Consider the following 24,682-nt stretch of genomic DNA (forward strand, 5'->3'; position numbering starts at 1 on the left):
GTTCGCTTTATATTTATTGGATATAGTGCTGAAAGTAAAAGGTACCATCTTTATCAACCCTCTACAAGCAAGGTTATTGTCAGCAGAGATGTTATCTTTGCTGAAAATACTTCTCACCCCTTGCTGGACTGTCAAAAACAGCCTAATATTGATGCTTTAGACATCTTTGACAACCTACTACAGCTTTTCTATAATCGTTCCATGGCTGATCCTTCTTCCCAGCTCTCATTCCCACCATCTATAGATACATGACAACAGCCTATTCAGCCTGATTTACAACCACAACAGCATCATGATACCGTGTCCAAAGAGCGGCCTCTATTCTTGATCACTTGGAGCATACAAGGGCTGAAATTGAGAAGCCTAAAAGAATCCCTCGCTGGCTACTAGTAGACACTCTTCAGCCTGCAATGAAGAACCTCTACGTTATAAAGATGCTTTTTCAGATAATCGTTGGGTGGAAGCAATGAAGGCAAAGATTTATTCCATCCAGCATGCAATAGGTACCAAATGGGTTTATAAAATTAAAAGAAAGTTAGATGGTTCTATTGACACGTACAAAGCCCGCCTTGTTGCCAAGGGCTATGTCCAACAACAAGGAATTGACTTTGAGGAGACTTTTGCCCCTACCTCTCGCATTACTACCATCGAGAGTACAATTGCCCTTGCTGACCGCTTTCACTGGGAGGTGCATCAACTAGACATCAAAACAGCGTTTCTCCATGGATATCTCACTAAAGAGGTATATGTTTCTCAACCTCCAAGATTTGTAGTTAAAGGCTCTGAGCACAAAGTCTATTGTCTCAAGAAGGTTTTGTATGGTTTGAAGCAAGCTCTATGGGCTTGGTATGCCCACATACATTCTCGTCTATTGCATCTTGGATTTTAGAATAGCCCTACCAAGGCTAATCTTTACATTTGACATCAAGGATCTGATTTTATTATTCTTGTGCTTTATGTTGATAGATGCTTGTCACGTGGACCAATGCTGGTCTAATTGCAGCATTTAAGGCTGATTTACAGAACATTTTCCACGATAGATCTTGGTCTACTTCATTATTATTTGGGTATCTAATTTGCCACCATTGAGGAGGCACCATTATGACACAATTCAAGTATATTCAACAGCTTTTTCAGCACTTCCAGTTTGAGGATTGCAAGCCCCTGTCTACTCTCTTGGAGCCTACTTATGGCATTGTTCAAGTATAGTGGACAGCTTCTTCAACGCTTTCAATTTTGAGGATTATAAGGCTGATTCTTCACTATCTTTGCATGGATATTTTGATAGTGATTGGGTTAGATGTTCAGATTCTCATGTCTCTCATAGTGGCAGCTGCTTCTTTTTTGGTACATCTCTTGTTTCTTGGTTCAACAAGAAACAAACTACTATTGATACTTCCAATTGTGAAGCTCAATACAGAGCAACGTTCACAGCTACACTATGTGAAGAAATGCTCTAAATGCAGAAAACACAAAACCAATCATACAACAAAGCACAAACTAATAACACAGAACATACTTAGGGTTAGGGTAACTTAGAGAGAGTGAACATAATGAATAATGAAGTAAATGACTACTGAATACACAATGCTCATACAATAAACACGATGCATTGAATACTGAACCACTAACTCTCGTATCTTTGGGATCAAGGCAAAGGTTATGAGTTGGAGAGTGTATCATACTCCAAATGGATCCCAAAGCGCAACAAGGCAACCTTCGTGTGTATCAAACAACAACAAACACAACCTTTGTGTGTGTCAAACAACAGCAAACACAACCAGAGGTTGGATCTGATGAAGACAAGTAGTGAGGAGAGAGAAAGACCAAAAATGCAAGTACCAGAGGAGAGAAAAACTAGGCAACAACTGAAAATAGTAGATGATTATGCAAGAAGTGTAGCTCACAGCTTAAGAAGAGAGAAACTCAACAACGCAAATTCTGGATGATAGATATGGTGTCTGATTGATGGTGATAAGTCCAACTGATAACGTCAACAACAAACGCAAGCTTCTAATAGTAGGCAACAACTCCAGGATACCAAGCGACAACTCCTAGATGCAGGTGATAGCTCCAGGATACAAGCAACATCTCATAGGTGGAGATGAAGGCTAGAATCAAGTGCCAAATGGAAGTAGATAACAATGGGAAGCTTTGACCATGAAATCCTCCACAAACAGGGTGTGGACAGCAAAGATACGGCTCCTACAACTTGCAAAATGAGGTTAGGAAGAGTGATAGCCTGCATGCCTATTTATAGAAAGTTTGGAGGACCCAAATTGGGGTTTTGCATGTGGGACATAGTAACTCTCTAGGATTGCATTTCTATTTAAAATAATAAGGTTTATTCATTAATTAAGTATATTTTGGGGTTGTTTAAGTCAAGCTAATGAATCTTTAGTTCAATACCCCACTCTCAAGCCTAAAACTGAGACATGAGAAATAAACCCTTGTTATTTATTTTCTTTTACCCCAAGGTGTCCCACCCCAAAGCAGCCAAGGCACCGAGTAAAGAATGCACCTCAACTACCCAATGATCTACCAAAACTACAAAGGCGATAGTTATCTTACCAAGGGAGTCCAAGTGATCACCCTAGAGAGGCCAGGGCATTGAACCAAGGGTGCTTATCAGCTACCCAAGGGCCTATCAAGTCCTACAAAGGCCTAAGGCCCTTTAATTTTAAAGGGCGTTGTTTTAGTTTATTACAAGATTTAGCATTAAGTGAGGGTTTCAAATCAGTGTTTGTTCCATCGAGTCACTAGGTCTCAAAGTACGAGAAATAAGGAAGGAGAATCCCGCTGCCTTCATAAAACAGGTAAAACAATCCCACATACGACTAGGATAAGTGTCTAGGGATTACCTAAGGGTGTGTGTGTGTGCCAATCATATGGAGAATATGTGAAGAGACAAGCAATATGACGTGTGAGCAAGCAAGTCAAGCAAAACCAGCAAGTAAACATAGGAAAAAACTCTCTCTAGAAATGGCCATATGCAATGCCACAAGTATCGTGGATCCAGATTTAACCAGTCCGACATACAGATGCATGTTTACATCAACAGAATGTCAATACAAGGCTAATGCAGAGAAATATGCAAGTTTTCATGCTCATGTAGAATGTGATACAACGATGCTACCTAGACAGTGCCCTCGCTAAAAATTTGTTCACTTGCCCAAGTGCTCTTTTACAATCATGCCATCTTGATAGTGCGGAGAAACTTACAAATGTTCATAATGTACAATACTAAATAAATAAATACCTAAGAAGAAAAAAAAAACTATAAGCATCATACTGCTTCCTCTCAAACTAAAAGGAGAAGTAAGAAAGAAGTGTCCTCTCTTCGTCAAGCCAAAAAAGTAGAAAAGGATATGCCCAAGCCGATCTGTAGTAGAAGGTACTATAAAACCGGCCTGTTGATTGCCTTGGTCAAAATATCTACAAAAATTGTTACTAAATGTCACAAACTCTAGGCAAATAGTACATAGCTCAACATACTCTCTAGTAAAGTGAAAGTGAACCGCCACGTGCCATATCCAAGGAGTGAGCATCGGATTGCCATAAGGGTAATGGCACTCTGGTTAACGCAACAGACAATTATAGACATCTCACAAGGAAACTTAAGTGCAACGAGTAAGTTGCTCGGATAGATGGCCTCGCTTGTACCATCAAAAGGAGCCTAATACTCTGCCTCAACCGTGAAAGCCGCCACCGTCTTCTGCTTACAACTGGCCCAAGAGATGGGTGCCATGTCCAAGGTGTAGAGGTAGACACCATAGGAACACCGGGTGTCAATATCTCCCGGCCCATTCAGAATCAATATACCCTTGCAAGCATAAACCATTACCATAAGTTATTCTATAAATATAGATACACCTTAAATATCTTAACACACGAAGATAAGCAATCCAATGAGACATTCTAGGTGCATTGAAATATTGACTAAGAAAATTAAATGAGTATGCAAAATTTGCATAGTATGAATCAACCAAAGGAGTTTCCCTACAACAAAACAATAGGTGTCAGCATCAAAAGGCTGACCCGAGGTATCCTTATACAAATGAACAATGGAAACAAGAGGCGTCACCACTCGCCGTGTCTGATCATCGCAATATTGTTCCACCAGCAATACAGTGTACTTGAGATAGAAAGATACTTTTCTTGGATCGAACAATCTCCATCCCTAAAAAATAAGACAATGAACCTAAGTCGCTCATCTTAAATTGTAGCACAAAGTTGTGCCTTGATTTCTGATATGGCCGTAGAATTTGAGTCAGTGAGGAGTATATCGTCAACGTACAACAAGATATAGCTAACCTCTACGCTAGTGGTGCGTACATATAGATTTGGATCATAGAGGATCGAATGGTATCCATGAGCCTATAAGAACTTGTCCATCCTATGGTAACAAGACCTTAGCGATTGCTTCAGCCCATAAAGAGCTTTCCACAAGTAAAATACTTTATCATTCCGATCAACAAAAGTAAAGCCAAGAGGCTGCTCCACATGGACTTCCTCCGCCAAATAATTTTCAAAAAAGCACTTTTGACGTCCATCTAATAGATCGGCCAACCATCGTGAGCAATGAGCGCAACCAACAAACGAAATGATATCAAGCAAGCAGTAAGTGCAAAGGTTTCGTCATAGTCAATGCCATGCCTTAGCTTGAAACCTTGCACTACAAGGCGAGCCTTGTATTTGTTCAAAGTACCATCAGTCTTTAGCTTGGTTCTAAAAATCCACTGTCTTTATGACCAACTTGTGACGAGGACAATCCACCAAGGTCCAAGTCCCATTTCGGTTGATACTATCCACTTCCTTCTCCATGGCCTTACACCACAGGCATCTTGAAGAACCTTCTACGAACTGTCCAATTCAAAATATGCAATGTAATCAACTGTAAACAACGATGCATATGAAGCCTAAGGAGCGAGCTGAGCTCACCTTCTAGGACCGTCCGAAGTGGAATCCAATGAAAGGATCCTCGAATCCCACATGGTTTGTTCATACTAGTAAGGTAATGGGTCTCGTAGAGTGACCCTAGGAGCTGAAGTATCTACAAGAAGGTTAAGAGCAAGCAATAGACCTAGCTCAGAAGGCACGATCTCATAGGATATAAGTGGAGGTAAGGACACAGAGTGCGGTGCAAAAGACTGTATGATGTCCCTCTCATCCAAGACAACATCCCTGCTGATGATCACCTTATTCATCAAAGGATCGAACATATGATAGGCTTTCGCTTCGAAAGAATAGTCCACAAAGCTCAAGAGATTTGCTCAGGTGTGAGCTTTCTTATCTTGTCATCTAGGGTGTGCGTATAAGCACGACTATTGAAGACTCTAAAGTGAGAAACAACAGGCCAACCAAAACATGCCTTTGAGTCTTTTTAGGAACCACCACAATTGGACACTGGTTTAAAAAAACAGCAAATTCACATTGCCACCGGTCAACCATCACAGTCGGTGAACTACTTAACTCTAGAGGGTTTGTCTGACTGGTTTACATAGGCCCACATTGTCTCCTTAGAGATATCGAATGCCAGTCTTGTTCACATCTGCAAGATGCCTCACGATTATGTAACTACTGTAGAGGCCCACATGTCACAACCAAGCACATCATCAATACATGTATGACTCGTGGATAGCAGAGCTACCATCATATAACTCCTATAGAGGACATTTTCACTTCTCGAGCCCTTGCAGCCGAGAGAGAGTGCATAGGAACAACTCCTCGGTTAAGATTCTGACCTAGGGTCGCAATTGTTTTTCCACTAACCAAGGTCCGGATTTAGCTTTGCTGAATGATATCTATTGTGTCCTCCAGCTTGGGGTGAACTTGTCCATTCAGTAGCTTTGCCAAGTGGGAAACCATTGCCCCTGCTAGGGGTTACTACCACCCTGCTAGAGGTTATGCGATTGGGGTGCAAGGATCTAATTCTTTGATTTTGGTTGTGTACCTCTTACCTTAGATTGATACTCATCATCATAATGGCCAATCTTTTGACAATGTTAATAATACCGATTCTTCTTAGACACGTTCTACCATCAAGGTTTGAGAGTTGATTGTGTGAATCCCGTGTGATTCACTAGCCTTGTTTTGATTTTGATTTGGATTGGAAGTTAGTTTATCCTTGCCTTATGGCCCCTTCTAAGAAGATACAACAAGAACCCCCTCTTTCGAAGACATGTTATAAAATTGATCGAACAACCGTACGTAACGCAACAGCTGACACTCAATCTCAAAATGTGAGCATCTAAGGCTGTAAAATCACCTGTTGCATTTTCTTGGCAACTTGTAAAGAAACAAGGTAACCTAATCATCAAAGAACTTAGGAGCCCCAGTGGTTGAAAACTCAGCAAGAAGACACTCATACTCAATCAACTTGACTTTCAAGTCATCCTTGTCTATGATTTTAAAATTTTGGAGCTCATGATCCAATTTGATGCAACGGGTCTCATCCCGAGTTACATAGTGGTTAGTCCATGTTGAGTTTGACTCACGCCTACGCTCACAGAGAAGTGTTAGTGATTCTCAATAGGACACTGGGGCACTTTTTACTCTCCTTACGAGAGCTTTTTTCCCCCAAATTTATTTTCTTTTATTTTATGTGTCTATGCTATAGAGTTTGGACACATATCATGTTTTATGCCCTTCGGGTGTGAACACCCTCTTACAACCCTAAGGTTTAAGGGTTGTACTTTATACTTGCACCTTACACTCTTAGATTATTGCATTGGATATCATGCTATCACACTCTGTTCACTATCAACTATACTTGCAAGCTGAGCTTGAACTTCGATCCTTGTGCATCCTCTCACCTCTCACATTTGGTATCAAAGCTACACTCTGCTTAGCTCAACTCCAAGCTGCCACCAACTAAGCCGCTAGGTTCTTGGCATTAAGCCCCAGCAACACCAATACCACCAGTCGTCAACTCCAGTTGTGTTGCCAGTCAGGGCAGTGCTTCCTATGCGTCAACTCCAATTGCGCCCTAGGTAGCGCCCTCACCAATCACCGACGCTCCCTGCCGGTTAGGTATATCTGCGCAGCGCCTTTGCCAGCGGCACTTCCGTCACTACACGTGCCACCCGACAACTCCCTGAGACTTGTCCCTGCAACCCTTTGCAACACACAGTCTACCTAACGATGCCAGCTCCTAGCGCGACCTAACAAGCAACACATTTACCTACAATGCCCCCTACCTATTGCGTTCGCTCCTCTAGTAGCACTCGCCTACTCCCTAGCTCTCATCGCCCGTCATTTCACAGGCAGTGCATCCACCTCTAGGTCCTAGTCTAGCCATCCTCAGTGCCAACCTTCAACACTTCCACCTCTGGCTCCCGGCCCTGGCCGTTTCTTGAAGAAAGAGCTTGAGCCTGTGAAGATCAATGAGGGTGATTCTATGCAGGATCATCTAAATAAAATTCAGGACTTGCGTAAGCAGCTTATGAATGTAGATGAGTACTACTCAAATTCATTGTTGATATCTACCACTTTGAATTCATTGCCGCCCTCATATTTACCCTTTCATATGGCCTTGAACCTCACTATGAGGATTTTCCCATAGCCACTTTCTTTCCTTCAATTGGTCAGTTTGCTCTTAGAAGAAGAGCAGATAAGAAAGAATAGTGGTATATAGCCTCTGAGCAAGCTTTTATGGCAAGGCAAAAGGGCAAGGGCAACCAAGCTAAAAATGCTCCACAGAGCTCTGGGACTTCAGGTACTTCACAAGGCAGCAAGAAACAAGGGGGCCATGCAAGCCAAGAAGGGCAAGTACCAGTATTACAAGAAGCCAGGACACTACATCACAGAATGTAGAAAGCACATAGCAAAGGAGAAGAAAAAGAGTCAAGGATGTCTGTTTCTGACGCACCTTCCACTGCTTACTGAGTCCGCATGCTTTGTTGCAGACACGGACTATTGTTTTTACACATGCAATTATGACTCTTCTTGGGTTGATAGAGCATTTAGCTCTACTAAGAATGGAAACACATTGTTGTTTGACAGTAGTGCTTCTAGGCACTGTTGAGAGACCCTTCACCCGCACCTTGCATTTTTGCGTTTCTACGTTTTGAGTTTAGGGTTTGCAGCCCCAAAAAGGAGCGCCATCCTAGACTGAAAATGCCTATTTATAGGCCACTCTCTCACCCATTCTTTACAGCTGATTCATTCAGTCCGTCACCTCTTCTCTCCAGCCTCTCTACTGCCCCTCACACCCCTTCAAGAGGACATTGCGGTTCGTGGTTCGTGGCTGTCTTCATCATCTTCCTTGTGCTATGGCACCCTTGTTCCCTTGTATCGCATTCCCTCCATGATTGAGAACTTCATCATTCCATTCATCAGAGTTTCTTCTCTCTTCTCTTCTCTTCTCCATGTTTGCTGAGTTCACTCTGTGTTCCTCCCCGCAAACCCTACTGTCTCGCTGGTATGTCATCTTTTGACATGGTATCAGAGCCGAAGATGCTCAGAGAGCTTCAAAGATCCTATGCATCATCAGAGAAGGCAAAGACAAGCTGCGGCTTTGGCATCTTCTTATGACTACCCCCATCTTATGCTACATTATTGGGAGATATCCTTCTCCTCTTCTCCCACCCTCCCTCCCTTTTACAGGTTGACACTCCACTGCTATGACTTCTCCACAGGCAGATGGATAGACCACTGGGTGCTCCTATTGTGGCATCACCAAACACACCACCGCTGCTTGCCGCCTTCAACCTTTGCTCCCTACCCCACCGGAGTATATGGGTCTTTCCCCAAGCACTCCTTGTATCACCTCTCCTTTCTAGGCCACAAAGATCGTTCTGCATTGGCTACCAGAGTACTATGCTCAAGGCAATAAGACGCATACGATGCACACTAAGTCCTTTCGAGCACATGGAGGATCGATTGATGCTACGACCTCTTGGAGATCGTCACAATACCAGCGGCAGTTTTCTCCCACCTATTTTCACGTACAGTGGCTCCCACGGCCCGCGGTTCTATAGTCCGCTCCATCGAGAGAGAGTAATTGTTTGATACCGTCTCCTCGTCAGTCCGCTCCTTCGAGAGACAATGATTGCTCGACTCCCTCTTCTTCGCCTTCCGGTCCACCCCTTTGAGAAGTAGCGATTGTTGCTCACTCATTGCTCAGTCTGAGCCCCACCCTTCACCCTCACCTACTCAGGTTTTCGAGAGGCCACCTCTGGGAATTCTTCACCACCCCGATACCTTCTTCGGCACACCCGACGGCACTTTCTTCAACATCAGATGATACAAAGTCTGTGATCCATGAGTTTTCGGATTCCCTATCTATCTTAGAGGGGGGTTCATCAAGGGATGATCTCTCTTCACTCTCCGAGAGGGCTCCTACTCCTACTTCTTCTTCACCTTCAAAGGGGACCCCTTTACCTCCAGCCTTAGAGGGGGCACCTACTCCTACATATAACCTGTGTAGCCTTATTGCTTAGAGAACTTCCCTCCACCTGATTTGTCAATTCTTCATGCACAAGCACAAGGTATCTCATTTTCCGGAGTCCTATAGACATAGTGACCAAATCTACTATCCATTTGTAATAAAGCGACAAAGGATAGGTTAGCTGCAACCCATCTCAATGTTTCACAACTAAGTACATTTGGCAAGTATTGCATGATTCCACAAAGTGTGCAATGTCCTTGTACATCCCGTGCCACTAATATATTTCTTTGATATTCTCAAATGTACCCCAAATACCTCTACGGCTAGCCCAAAGACTCTCATGAAACTCTTGCATTACTCACAACTGCGTAGCTCTATCACTGATGACTCACAATGGAGCCCATTTCTTCTTTTTTGCATACTTCCAAAGATATCCACCATCGAAGAACCCATATGCCTTTATTTTAATCCTTTTGTACTCCTCTTTTGACCACTCATATTTCTAGGCCTGTGTGCTGAGATACTGCCCTATTTTCAACCATTCACTTGTATATAAGTACTTCAAAAACAGCTCCATGGTTGAAACATAACACCTATAACGTTTTCTTCCTGCTGTCCAAGCTTTGTCAATTGCTGAATACACTTTATTTGCTACTCAATTCACTGTTACAGTAGCACTCCAAGTCAGTCTACTTATTGCACTTGCTGCATTTAATGCTGTCCTTGAGGCTTGTATTTATGACAGCTGCACTTGCATTTATGCCAGTTGTACCTGCAATTACAGTAGCTACCACTCCAGTTCTTACAGTAAGACATGCATTTTCAGTGGCAAAATCACCCTCCTCTTCATCTTTCATCATCCCCTCTTCATCCTCAAAATGTGCTCTTGATAACATGTCAGCAACTAAATTACTACTCCCTGCAATGTGCTGCAACTCAAGATTATGTGACTTTATGCAAGCAGTCCACCATAGCATGGCAATATCCGGATTTGTACAATTAGCAATCGTCCCAAACAACCATAAGCAATCCGTTTGTATAACCATAGGTGCACCAATAAAGCACTCTCGATCGCACTTGAGGGCTATTACAACCCCCCTAACTCTCTCTTGTGGGTACCTCCTTTTTTGCCTCCCATTCAGTACCTTCACACCAAATCTGATGGCATGCCTATTACCCTCTTCATCATCCTATCCAATCGCCCACCCAATGCTAATTGGGCTTGTGTCAACTGTAAAGATAGTAGATCTTTCTTTTCAGTAATCCGCCCTCCTCAAAGTTGATGCAGACTTCAATAACCTCTTCAACTTTTTCATAGCTTTAATGTGCTTCTTTTCCCAATGGAACTTCTGCCCTTTCCTTAATAGCTGATAGAGATCACCAGCCACGTGCAAAGTGAGGAATCCATATGAGATTAAAAAATGCATTCACCTAAAATCCTCCTGACCTCTAACACACTAGAGCAAGTATTTTGCAACCTATCAATGCCATCAATCTTTGCCAATGAGGTCTCCCTGCCATAGGGTCCACACATGTGACCTACAATCAACACCTCCTCAACCCCAAATACAGACTTTTGACCCAATGGAGTTAAATGTACTTCCTCTAACCAAGCCAAAATCTTTTCGCATACAACAATATACCTAGCAACAAACAACCTATAGCCATTTTCATCCTACTCCTCATTCTTTTCATCCACAGCACAACCCTTAACCGGCACATCATCAAGAAATGGCATAGTAAGATGCGATATGTAATCTCTCAAAAGTTAATTCATTGCATTCATCATGTGAGCTACAGAGTTTATCACCCCTGTGGGAGGATACACATCCAAACTAATTCCAATGGCGTCTTCATGGTACTGATATCTCTACTTTTCACTGTCGATTGAAACTGATCATAACCTAAGTACAAATCCCCCAATGAATGAATAGCCCTTCCAACAAATGCCTCTACAAACTCATCTACTACACACCCTACACCAACATTCCTTATTGTTACTTTGTTAATCAGCTTCATATCTTGAATAAACCACAATTGTTAATCTCAATTCGAGATGGCGGAAATATGAAGCAAAGAGCGGAAAAATGACAGAAAAAAAGTAAAGACGCAAAGGCGGCCCCTAAAGCTAAGCTAAGGCAAAAAGCGTAATTTTAAATGGAAAGCACCTCAAAAAACTCTAAAAAATCTTGTAAAAGAGCGCCAGGCTACCTCGTATGCCATTTGTAAAAGAATAGACGAGTGTAAGCTTAAGGCATGAGGCAAGAAGAGAGAAATAGGAAAAATGACCTTGCCACAATGGCAAATCATGTAAAAAGGGATGGGTGCCCGTGGGATTTTAGGGCTTGTATATGAAGTTCAAAAAGTGAATGGAAGCTCATTCTTTGGTGTGTGGCTAACAAGAGTCCTCTCTTCTTCTCTTCACCTTGCTTGTGTGTGTGCTCTTGAGAGAGGAAATGTGCGAGTGTAAGAGAGTGAGTGTGTGGAATTGAGGGATCGAGAGGGTGAAGCTCTTCACCATCTCCTCTTCTCTTCTTCTCCTCTTCTCTTCTCTTTTCTCGCACACGTGCTGCCATGGTGGATGGAGTTCAATGCAAGAGGCTTGAGGATGCTTGAGCTAGCATCTAAGACCGTGGAACTACCGGTGTGTGCGAGGGAGGAGGCAACTCATTTCGGCATCGAGGTAAGCTCATTACACTCGTAGGTTCGAAGGCGCATCAGCTAGGTGAGAGATAGCCATTAGAGCTCGCTTAAAACGCTTGAAACAATAAGCAGTCCGTGAGTCTTGGCGGTTGAGCGTGAGCTCCCTCTACAACAATGCACCATTTTTTTTAGGCACTGTAAACCAACGATTTGAATATGGAGTTGAGGATGGCTCCAAATTTTTTATCCTAAGCCCTACACCAACATTCCTTATTACACTATATTGACTAACTACATATCTCAAATGAACCGCAATGCATCATTTTTCTTAGGCACAGTAAACCAACGATTTGAATATGGAGGTGAGAACGGCTCCAAAATTTTCATACTGATCTTCTCACTTAATAACTCCATCAATTCCGACAAATAGGCTAAGGCACAGGAATTGACCTCAAATTCCACGGAACATGCAAGACTGTAAAAATCACCATTGAGGCCACAATACTTGGGTCAACACAACCAATTTCAGCAAGCTGAAATGCGAAAGCCTTCCCATGCTTTGATAACGTCTTCATAAAATAATCCCTTTCTATTGGCAAGAGAAGCCCATCACACCCAACCTTCAATTCTTCAATGTCTTTGCAATAAGCTTATACCCAACATCCCTTAGATCTCTCTAACTTGGATGTTTTGACACTATCTCATACATCCCATCACTACCAGGGGGTAAAGGCATAGTAACCAGCTTAACTTTATCAACTATCTTATACTTCATCTCCACAACCGCTTCAACCCATTCTTGTTGAAATTTACATTCTTGGTGAGCAAACTCTTTTATGACTTCAAACATATCCAAGGTGCATATTTGTAAGACATAATTTTCAACCATAGTTTTTGCATAAATTACTGCAGCAATTTCAGCCATAGCATTTGCAAAGATCAGCCCATCAAACATCCCTGAAATGCATTCATCTTCATCCAAAACATCATGTTTTATAAGCTCTTTTTCAGCTTTCCCTATATACATCCTTTTAACCCTACACATAGTCTCAACCCCCTTGAATCTTCCCCAACTGTTTCCTGTCCATACATGAAAATCAACAATAAAAACATTTTTTTCCTTCAACAAGAGGCAAGAATATCCCCCAAGTAACACTACCATAATCTCCCATTACAGCAATGCCTTCTAAAAACCCTTAAATTCCTCGGCATTTGATGGCACTAGGTAATCCCTAAGAGTTTCTCTATTTTGTACATGATTCACACACGTCAAGAACTGTGCTACTCTTCTACCATTTCTGCTCCTAACACAAGCATATGCTAAACCATCATCAAGTACTTTAGCCTCCATTCTCACAGCTATGATGTATGGTTATCCCAATATAACCAGATAATTGCATGTATCTTAAACAAAAGAGTGTTGGCCTCCTATATATCCCCAATAATCACCCACATGTTTGGGCATGCAGCATAAAGCTCTCCAAAGGAGTTATTTGCAGCCCACATTCTCCAGCCATGGTCTACATCAACTGGCCAACCACCATTCTCACATACACTACGTGTCATGACATTTATTTCGAACCCATAATCAAGTAATGCAATGCATAGGGTCTCTTACTCCCCCATTTTCACTAGTCTTTGTAATGGCTCCAGAGTCCAGCCCAATGTGTGTGTAAATAGTGGCCTCTAGGAACGAATCTGAAAGCCTCATCATCATCAAACTATAGCTACATAACAGCGCCATGAATAGTGTTATTACCAATAACATTTCAACCAGTATATCGACTTTTACACCCTCATTTTCAGTATATCGACTTTTACACCCTCATTTTTCTTCATTTTCAGCCTCAGCATGCTTTAAAACAGCAATGGATTCATCATCAAAATCCAATTGTATCCTTTGCAAATCCATCCCCTCTTCAACTTGCATCAGTGCTTGAGTGGTCTCTTCCAAAAACTGCCTCTTTTTCATAACAATAACTGTGATTTCATCATGAAATTTGCACTTGGCAATCCCTAACAGCTCACCAAGCATAAACTCCACCCTACAATTAAGGATCCACTCAAGCACTTTCTTGATATCAATTATAGTCTCTATGTACGACTGCAATTTATACCCAAGCTTCTCACCCTTTTTTCTTTTCTTCCTGTTTCTTACCCCGCACTACATCTTCTATTATATATTTACAAGTGACCTTCTCAGCTACCTTTTGCTATTCTGCTTTACCCCTATCATCCTCTTTGAGGTACCTGCCTCATTCTCATCTCTCTTCCTCTTTTCTTTCACAATTACATCGGTATTTTGAGCTTTTTCCAAGTATACATAGGCTGAAAAAGAGTCCACCGGAGCATCCCAACCTATCATACCCCATTTACTCTAACTAGTACCTATCAGATCAAGCCTAGAAAACCTTCCCTTTCTCTGCAAAATCAAGGCACGTGTCCAAGTTTCAACCTTAATGACATCCATACATTTGCCAGGAGATTTCTCAATTTGTAAACCATAGGTGGCAGCATCTACAGCTGCAAATGCATTTCTTGCTATCATTTTATCAAGAAGCTTCTACATGCTGCCTTTGCTCAAGAGGGAAACCTGTTTCTTTTGAATGGATCTTACCATCCTTCCAAAAGATTAAACCTATGGTCAATACATCACCATAGAAAGCACAAACACGTCTCTCATGCTAAGGACTGTTACACCATATACACCTATACACCTACACACAAACCCCTCTTGGGTAGGTCTCGAGGCTGCTGCCCTCCCTCTTTCTTCCACCTTTTCATCCAACTTTGTAACCTTCAACTGTAGGTCACGCATTCCCTTCACTATCTCATTCAAAGCATCTTCTTTCACTATTGGAACAACAAGTACAGACAGGTACAAGTGGTTTCCTTGCAGATTCTTCGCTAGAGGCAGCAACCATGGCCCCTACATGCAATCTCCATTTCATTCTTTCCCTCTTAGCAATCCTATTAGCAGCATTAACTACATGTGACCAATCTGTTTTCAACCCCGTCTCTATTGCCAATCCCCCTACCTTTCTTGCAAGGAAAAATCTACGGCCTTCAAAAACAATTCAGCCTTCTGACCTTCTAGAGCATGCTGCTTAACAGCATCCAACTCTACATACTTGCTCTCAAATTCTTGCATCAATGCAATAGTTGCAAGACCTTTGTTAGGTTTCTCTATCCAATCCATAAATGTCATGCATGTAACCAAACCAATATCTTCCAGAAAAGACTCCTCTCTCAAAGCCTTTTAAACTCTGCCCAATCTGAATCTTGCCTATACAAGGCTAAAATTTACTCTTAGATTTCTTGCCCAACAAGCCGCGACTCCATGTATACTATGAAATCCCAAAAAATCCATTTTTGATGCATACAACTACAAGTAAGCCGATACATTATACCCATTAAACTACAATGATTTATGCTCAACTACCTGCAAACCATTTATAGCCACAAACTCAAGCTTATTTGAGTCTTTCCACCATTGTTCTTGTTGGTACTGCTGTCGTAGTAGCAATAACACCTGCCTCATATCATCACTAGACCTTGTAAAAGAACTAGAACCCATTGCATCACCCATGCCAGCAATCCATCTAACAGCTTTCACATCCAGTTCACGGAAGATAAGCGACAAGCCGTAAATGACAGAGGTTCAAAAGAAATAGACAAGACAGGAGCAAGAGCAATAGACAGCAAAAAGACTCTATGTTTTATCAAGTAGAAGCTCTTACATTGCAACAAGACTCTTTGGATTTAAACACTCTATTCAAGGTGATGGCTTGAGCAATACTCTGACAAGACTATATGGCTTGCCCACTCTATGTATCTTGAGAAACCTCACTATAGCAAAAAAACTTTGTATTACAATGCCCCATAGATCACCCGGAAGCAATTTAGACTTCTAGGTATTAGCCCAATCCAAAGCTCTCTCTCAATTCCCTATCAAGTTCCAATTTACAGCAATCCCGATCTCTTACTTTCCACCTACAATAGTAGGTCTCCCAAACATGTAATCTGTATTCCTATTTAGAACTCCCGAGCGAGCCTTTCTAAGCTAAAGACACCCAAGATATTGTACTTTTACTTCAATCCTATCCGGTTGTCATGAGGGCATGCATTTTTTAAACCTCACTTAACATATGGATTAATTTTTAATCACATGATTGAGTAAATGTTGCACATCTGAGGTGCAACTTAGGTTAAAGTAAATATATAAGCCCGAGACCTGAAGAATTCATGCGATGTCAAAGGCAAAAGTTGATACAAGTTATACCGCACAGGTATTTGGTGATATCTAGTGCTAGTTGTTGGCCTAGGTCATTCATCTGGCCATAAGTGTCAATTGGTGACACTAGAGAAGTGGCGTTTAATGGTACCTAATGCCAATCTGATGGTCAAAGATGGCGTAGAGACACTCCGAAATGAAAGTTGCCTAGCCAATTTAATTATTGGCCAGTCAAATTATTTTTCAGGGCACCGATATAATTATTAGATTCAGTATTTAAAGACTGAAAATTAATATTTAATTATGGATAGTGCTGGAAAAACCATTTGGGAAGGCTCTCACTTGTCTAAAATGTCCATGCAAGATTGAAAAACGTCTTTCGAGGCTGGAGAGAGGCATTTTTAGTATATTTAGTCTAAAAGAGAGAGGGAGGAGATGTTGCTGGTCTGATTTACAACCATTGGAGGACCTTCTGAGGCACCCAAGGGCAGAAGAAGACCAATCAACAACAAGTGACAACATCTGCAAGCTGTTGAGACAGGGCAGCCACAGTAAATGACTGATTTTCTTCAATACTTTGCATCTACATGCTGTTATGGTAGGGCAACAGCTGCATTTGACTGATTTTCAGTCATTCTTCGAGACAAAACTCTGAATTTTCTCTCTCTACAGCTTTCCCTCTCATCTCCCAGCCATTTCACTACCTTGCTTCGAAGATCTCAGCATTTGGACCCTTGGAGGTTGAGAAATTTCAGATTTCTCTACTGTAAACCCTAATCTGCAACAGAAATTAGGGGTTAGCAACAGCCTTGAGAATCATGCCAAAAATTGAAAGCTCCAAGACTTGGATTCAACAAGGCTGAAGCTATTTTTAGCCTATTCAAGTGGAGGGACCATAAAATAATTGAATTTGGGGCATTTTCCATCTCCATCAAAGCGGGTGAAGGCCAATTGATTGCCCGAATCAAGGGGCAAATCAGATTAAAGACTTGCGGGTGATTTTGAACGGCAAGGGGAGTTGGAATACCGAAAGGGATTGGGAGAATCCCATTGTAAATCAACTTCTTCTTCAATAAAGCTAAAGAAATACCGAAAGGGACGCCAATTTTGGGGTCAATCGGGTGTGCATTGTCTAAGATCAATAGGTAAATTTGTATTTTTAGATTTGCATTAATTGTTTGCTGCTGTAATTAAGTTGTAATCAGGGATTTACCACCCATCCACAGAAGGAAGGCTGGTTTCACCAGTACACCAGAAGCTTGATTGTCAAATTGTGCAGGATCCTCTAAGTCATAAAGATCCCTCTTTTATAACAGTAAATTCAGTTCACCCCTGATCTTCATGCTTTAGATCCTCCTGATTTCCCATTTAGCCTTCCAAGACCCAAGCTTTTTGTTTGCTTTCCAATGGCCTTGCTGTTCATTGCATCAATGTCCCTAATTTGATCTCCCAGACCTGTCCAGATCTATCCCAAATTAGTGGACTGCATAACCTGTTCTAATTCAGCCCTGTTTAGTTGAAGGAGAAGCCTGCCCTTCCTCGCTTTGTAGCTTGTCTACCCTTTCTAGATCCTACTCCTCATCATGCAGTTCTTGCAAGTAGCCTGGCAGCTCTGATCTTGGGGTCAACATCCTTGGAGGTGCAGAATTTACGGGCTCCCACACAGCATTCCTCTTCTTCACGCTTCTTTTTTCCCTAAAGCCTTTGAGCTTTACCCCATGATTCTCTTGCTTTTTGCCTTAGGCACTCCCCCTTTTTACCATGGCATGGGCACTATCAGTTACTGTCCATCAAAGCTGTCATGAAAGAATGTCCTTCCGAATAGTCCATCCTTGATCCACATTATATATACGGATATGACGCTCCTATTAGTTGACCACAAAGGAAAGTAACTACGTGCATACTTCTTTGATAAAGCATTGTAAAGTGATGTCGTTTTGGGAGAATATAAGATTTTTATAGGGCACCTGAAATCCACCAACAAAAAGAGAGCCATCTGCAGAAAACTTTCCAACATAGACTCTACTACTCACCTCCCTAGTTGGATAGACTTGCATTTGTTTGAGCCATGGAGAGGTGCAAGTATGTGTCAAACTCCATAGAAAGATAGGTTCTTCCTGCCTCAATCAGGCCACCATGATTGTTGAGATCCGTAATGTTTTGGAAGGGAGGTTTTGAAAGATTGGATTTGATAAGATAGCAAATAACTTGCACCTCTTTGGCCTCCACTTAATCCACTAACTTCCAGCCCTGTTCATACTGAAGCTTGTCTTCAATCCTGATCTCCTACTTTTGACTTTGCTAGGCATTCATTGGACACTATCAATTACACAAGCTTGACATCCAGTCACATACACGGAATCTTTTGGCATCATCTTTGGATACAAGCACTTACAAGAATGGAAGAATGGCAAAACAAAAGGTTAACATGGCATTGACTAAGAGCATTGAAATCCTATGAAACGGTAATCCTCACGAGTTTTTCGTGAGTGTATGCACCGCACCACAACACCGGTAACACTTGACAGATAGGAGGAAAGTCAAGAGCTGTTAGTACTTGTTGTTTCTTTTGTTTATTTCCTAATAGATGAGCAATGAACCAGGTTTCTATATCATTTGGTCTCCTGGGTCATTTTGGCCTTCATTAGGCATTAGTATGTCTCTCTCCTGTCCCTCCCTCCCTTTCTCCCTTGCCACTCCCTCAAACTTTGTTACTACTATTAATGCTAGTCTGTATAATTGGATAAATGGAAGCAATACCATGAGAGGTCAGAGCTCTGTGGAATCATTCCACAAGAGGATGCAAAAAATAAATGGTAAGATCCTATGTATGGGGTACAAGGGAAACTTCATTGACTTATTTGAAGAGGTTTTTATTCCTGGTAGAATGCCATGGAAAGACAATTTCTCAACCCAATTTGTGTTCTCTAAAGCAATGTAGAAAACAAGTCTGGTTGTACATAACTCTACATCTCAGTAAGAATAAATTAAATGGAACTTTTCAAACTTGAAATATTTATACATCACTTTAAGCTGAACTAACACTTTATGAAAACGAAAATGCTTATTTTCAACGCATACTCAAGCTAGCAGAGTCTCATCACTAAAAATTACCTTATATTGGCATTTTTCTGCATGAACAGTTTGATACATGTAAGCGCCAAATCTGACTCAATGGACCTTTCATGGACTTCATCCAAAATTATCACTTTGAAACGAGAGAGAATCTTGACACCTTCGCATCTCAATTCCTCCAAAAGAACACCTGATGTTTCGAACACAATTTTGGACCTGTATAGCAAAGTATAATAAGCTTAAAGTAAAATAAACCTTCAAGTAACAAAAAAGCCAAACAGTTAAAGGTCAATAAACTCTGGAACTGTCCCATTTGCAAATGTAAGCACACTTTTGTTCTACTATATGACAAATACATCAACACAAAGGGCTGAAATTTTTTTTCTTTATAGGGCATGTTGGGTCTCTTATGCAGGACAACACTGTCTAATCAAGGCCGTTGCTTTTTCCGAATTTTTTATGAGGGCAACAGTTGAAGATTTTACCGTTCTGAACTTCTGTTATGATTGTTTGACGATCCATCACTCATTTTTGAATTTGATACTGTTGTGTCATTAAGGCACATACTGCCTATATGCATGTTATGTACATTGACAATCTTTCCGTTCTTTACAAGTCAACATAAAGAACAAAACTGGTGAAGCCTTTTCAAATATTAACAAAGGTTTACAAAGTTTAAGAAGTCAAGACAACTTCCATTACTTATGTGAACCACAACAGGCAATATTCAGTGTGCCTTAAATGGTGAATAACTCATGTCAATTGGTAGACTTATGTAGCGCATGTTTGGTATTAGGTGAATGTTTCAGGTGACTTATGAAGTTCTGTGATATAGCAAGAATTAAAGATGACTTTTGGCTTCACAATTTGAGGTATTTCCACCCCTCTTAATCAATTTGTGTATTTGTATTCACAAGTTCGGGACTTTTGAGAAACCACTTGGAGCAGCCTGAGAGAAGAAGCCTTAAAGAGTTAAAGCAGCCACAGAGGAGCAGGAAGAAGTTGCAACATGTCAGAAGTGGTGCAGCAATGGAAGCGTAAACATAAGCTGTAATAAACTGTTGAAACACAAGACAAAAGAGAAAGGGAGAGAGAACACAGTACAGATGAGAACTCAGATGTATGCTCGGGAAATGGAATCCATATACCAAGACATGAGACAGTATGGAAGCAATGTGAGTCACCGGCTGTGGAGGCACTAGCACATGCTCCCTCTCTCCAAAAACTGTCAGGTGATGAATGAATGTGGAGGAGGGAGTCTGAGAATATATAGGCCAAATCAATGCCAAAAATATGACTGGTCGGCCAGCATTCAATGCTGGCCAATTGGCTGCAAATAATGCCAAAACACAATAAATGATGGCAAATAAAATGCCTAAAATATCTATGTGCCCAGCCTGTTGTTGTACCACATGTACAGACTCAACCATGAACTGGCTAACACCCTCTCTCAGATCATGGGTGATCTGATACAATACAATATACAATGATAATGTTGCATCATAGTGCATACAACAATGTCCATCATAGTAGAACCATGGATACCCAAGTAGTGGGTGCGCAAGCCACCACTAAGGTGCCTCGGAGAGAACTTGATGTCGATGTCGATCATACCAGCTCCTGACGATAAAGAAGATCATAGCAGCTCTCAATGTCTGTCAACAATGCCTATGATATAGCACACGTGACCAACCTGTCACCAATGTCGCAGCACATAAATAACCATGGATTCCCCTTCTTTTGCCAGACTGCCAAAGTGTCCCCTCATGTGAGCTCCAAACAAAAGCCACCCGCTCTGTGTCACGTAACCAGCCCATCATGAACCTGGATGTCAATCCCAGCTCCAGGCTTTGTACCTGCCAGACTTCGGTCAATGCGTCAGGGATGTCACTCTCTGGATCCTGTGCATCTGTATAGAAATATAGACGAGGCACAGCTGCCCCATCTCAACACCCTCTCACACTCCCACTCTGGCACTGGAGAATCGTGAGGGATGACCTCATCACCACCACTAGAAAGCAACTGAGGAAGGGGCCACCAAGCCCTTCCCACAATCTGAAGAAGAGGATCCCTTCTGCGCCTTGGGCTTCGCCTTGGCCAAAGGATTTGAGTCGAAATCTGAGGCAAATGGTGACTCATCGAAGGAGTCCGCATCCCGCTTCGTCTTCTGCTTCTTTGTCTTCCTAGAAGCCACTAACTCTTTACAATCCTTTCGCAAGTGGCCCTTCTTGCCACAGTGATAACACTGGGCCTTCGACTTCTTCATCTTCAAACCCCTCTTGGAAGCTACAAGAGCCTCACCTGAACCTTCATAATGTGACGGAAGTTGCCCTGTAGTCGCAAAGTCGCCTCATGCTCAAGTAGCATCGAGGACATATGAAGAAAACTAATAGGAGTTGTAGATGTCTGCGCCCGTAAAGCATTCGCCACTCCATCAAACTCTCGAGGAAGCTTGTAGAGTATTGTACCAACAAGATGTGCCTCTGATAGGGCAAACTGCATAGTGCGAAGCTGGTCTTGGAGTTGGGTAACTTAAAGTAGGAATGATTGGATCGTATCTTTGGGCTCAAACTTCAGTTGCTGGAGCTAGCCATAGAGAGTAACGGCCCTCACGGTGGAAGAAGCCTCGTACATCAACAGCAACTTTGACCATACGTCTGAAGCTATCCTGTAGGAGGTGACCGCTGAGAGGACTTCTTTGGAAATACACCGAAGTGAGGCCGAATAAGCAAGGGCATCATCTGAATCCCATGTAAGCGCTGCCTCCTCATGGTTGTCTTCATCAAAATCAAATGAAACAAGAGAAGGCTATTGAGGACATGGCATAGCTCCACCAACCACCTATCATAACCGCTTCTGGATAAACCACGCCTTCATCACTGCACTCCACGTGTAATAATCAGATCCATGGAGCTTGTCATCAGTGGATGTGCATGGAGGAGCCATTTGCAGAGAAGTGAGAAGAGAAGTAGAGAAAAGAAGGTATTTGGAGAGGAGACACACCAAAACACGAGCACAGATTGCAAAAAGCAAGAGTTTACATATAGAATAACCCAAAATCTGATCAAAATAAGACAAAAGCTGCTGTAAAAAGTCAAGAAATCAATCAAAAACTGCCAAAACAGCAAAAACAGCCTGATAATGCAAGCGCCCAGCCAAGAGGAGATGCAGAGACACAAAACGCTAGCTGAAACAAACACACAGGCTGTACGGATGCTGACGTCAACAAAAAACGCGGGTAATGTCAGAGTGCAGCAATGCAGAAGCGTGGGAACAAGACTGAGAGAGAGAGTGAACACAGAGAGAAGAGAGAGAGAAAGAGACAGTGGACGATGAAGATCTGCTGTATAAGGTGTGCTGTATACAAAGATATGCAGATATATACACAGGCGCTAGCTGAAACAGACACGCAAGCTGTACGGATGCTGACGTCAACAAAAAACACGGGTAATGTCAGAGTGCAGCGATGCAGAAGCATGGGACCAAGACTGAGAGAGAGAGTGAACACAAAGAGAAGAGAGAGAGAAAGAGAGTGGAAGATGAAGATCTGCTATATAAGGTGTGCTGTATACAAAGATATGCAGATATATACACAGGCGCAGTGTGCGGGACTGCGTGTCTCCACCTCGATGATGCAACCTGCTGTCCACCTCGAAGTACGCTGCAGTCTGCACGAATCTCCAGCCTAAAATCTGCAAACAGAAGTGTCGAAGAATGTGCAGAACGTCGACTATAAATAGACAAAAAGAATGCGATCAAAAAGGCAGGTCGGCTGCAACAGTCCGACTGTACTACCACGTGGCTGGCCGACTGGTACAGTCCGACCAAACTGCCACATGGCGGCTGCTTGCACGGCCAGGGACTGATCATAGCTAACACCCCCTCTCAGAGCCTGGACGGGGCAAAAGCCTGAGGGATTGGGCATGTCTTCGAAGTAGAGCCTGGGGAAGCGCCTTCGTAAACAAATCTGCAAGATTGTCCTCCGTCTTGCAGTACTTCACAGCTATGGTCTCATCTAGAAGCTTCTCCTTGATGAAGTGGTACTGGATCTCTATGTGCTTTGTCCGGGCATGGAAAACAGGATTCTGTGCCAAGGCAATGCAACTCTCATTGTCGCATCGCAGAAAAGTAGGACGAGTCTAGGGGCAGCCAAGCTCCTCCAACAATCTCCGAAGCCACACAGCCTCACATGTGGTGGAAGACGCAGCCCGATACTCCGCCTCAGTAGACGAAAGGGCTACCGTGGGCTGCTTCTTGCTACTCCATGAGATAACACCTGCACCCAAGGTAAAACAGTAGCCTGTAGCCTGTAGTAGACCGCTTGTGGTCCACATCACCAGCCCAATCCAAGTCGCTCCAACTTGCAAGTACAAGATCTGAACCACCTGTGCCTCTTGGATAATGAATCCCTAAGTCAGAGGTCCCCCTCAAATACCGAAGTATCCTCTGAGCAGCTTGCCAATGCACCGTCTAAGGTTCACTCATGAACCCCGCCAAGAGACCTACAGCAAAACAAAGATCAACACGAGTGTTGAGGAGCCAAATCAATGATCCAATCAACTGACAGTAGCAGGAAGCATCCGCCAAGGGAGAATCTGAATGTGAAGTGGCCTTCCAACTCGGATCCATAGGAGTAGAAATGGTCCCCGACAATCCTCCATCGCAAAAGAAACCAAGAGCTCCTGTACATATCTCTGCTGAGAGATGAAAATCCCCCTTTGAGACTGATAAATCTCATGGCCCAAGAAGGAGTGGAGTAGACCCAAGTCCATCATCTCGAACGCCTGATGTAAAGCTGCCTTCGTCTCTTTGACCTTCTGAGCATGATCACCTGTGACAATCAAATCGTCAACATACAACACAAAAAGCACACAATCAGCCTCGGAAGTGTGTACATAAAGCTGCGGATCAGCCTTGGAACGCCGATATCCCAACTCTAACTGAAGGAACGAGTCAATCTTCTCGTTCCATGCACGCTGAGCCTGCTTAAGGCCATACAAGGCCTTCTTTAACCTGTAGACTTGCCCATCTGAAGATCCAAAGCTAGGAGGCTGCTCTACATAGATCTCCTCCTTCAAATCACCATTGAGGAAGGCCGACTTCACATCCAATTGGTAGACAAGCCATCTTCTATGGCCAGCCAAGGCAAGAATAGCTCGAATAGTCGCCATACGAGCAGTGGGGGCAAAAGTATCATGATAGTCAATTCCTAGGCGCTATGCAAAACCTTTAGCAACAAGGCGAGCCTTGTGCTTGTCCAAAGAACCATCACTAAGGTACTTGGTCTTGAAGACCCATTTGATGCCAATCACCTTCTTATGAGAGGGGCGAGGCACGAG

The 24,682-nt window shown here is 42.5% G+C and overlaps 1 protein-coding gene across 5 annotated transcripts in view; it reads right to left on the minus strand.

Moving 5' to 3' along the window:
- Window positions 1-24,682, minus strand: part of LOC148028127 (zinc finger (CCCH type) helicase family protein) — a 95,543-nt gene that overhangs the window by 42,126 nt on the left and 28,735 nt on the right. For all 5 annotated transcript variants that reach the window (XM_087689807.1, XM_087689803.1, XM_087689805.1 and 2 more), the window contains one exon: window positions 19,383-19,559. In XM_087689807.1, coding sequence (XP_087545933.1) covers window positions 19,383-19,559 — 177 coding nt within the window. The remainder of the gene's footprint in view (window positions 1-19,382; window positions 19,560-24,682) is intronic.

This window comes from Lygodium microphyllum, chromosome 12, assembly GCF_053477565.2.
Source record: "Lygodium microphyllum isolate KBCC chromosome 12, Lygodium_microphyllum_v1.1.10, whole genome shotgun sequence".
Classification (NCBI taxonomy): Eukaryota; Viridiplantae; Streptophyta; class Polypodiopsida; order Schizaeales; family Lygodiaceae; genus Lygodium; species Lygodium microphyllum.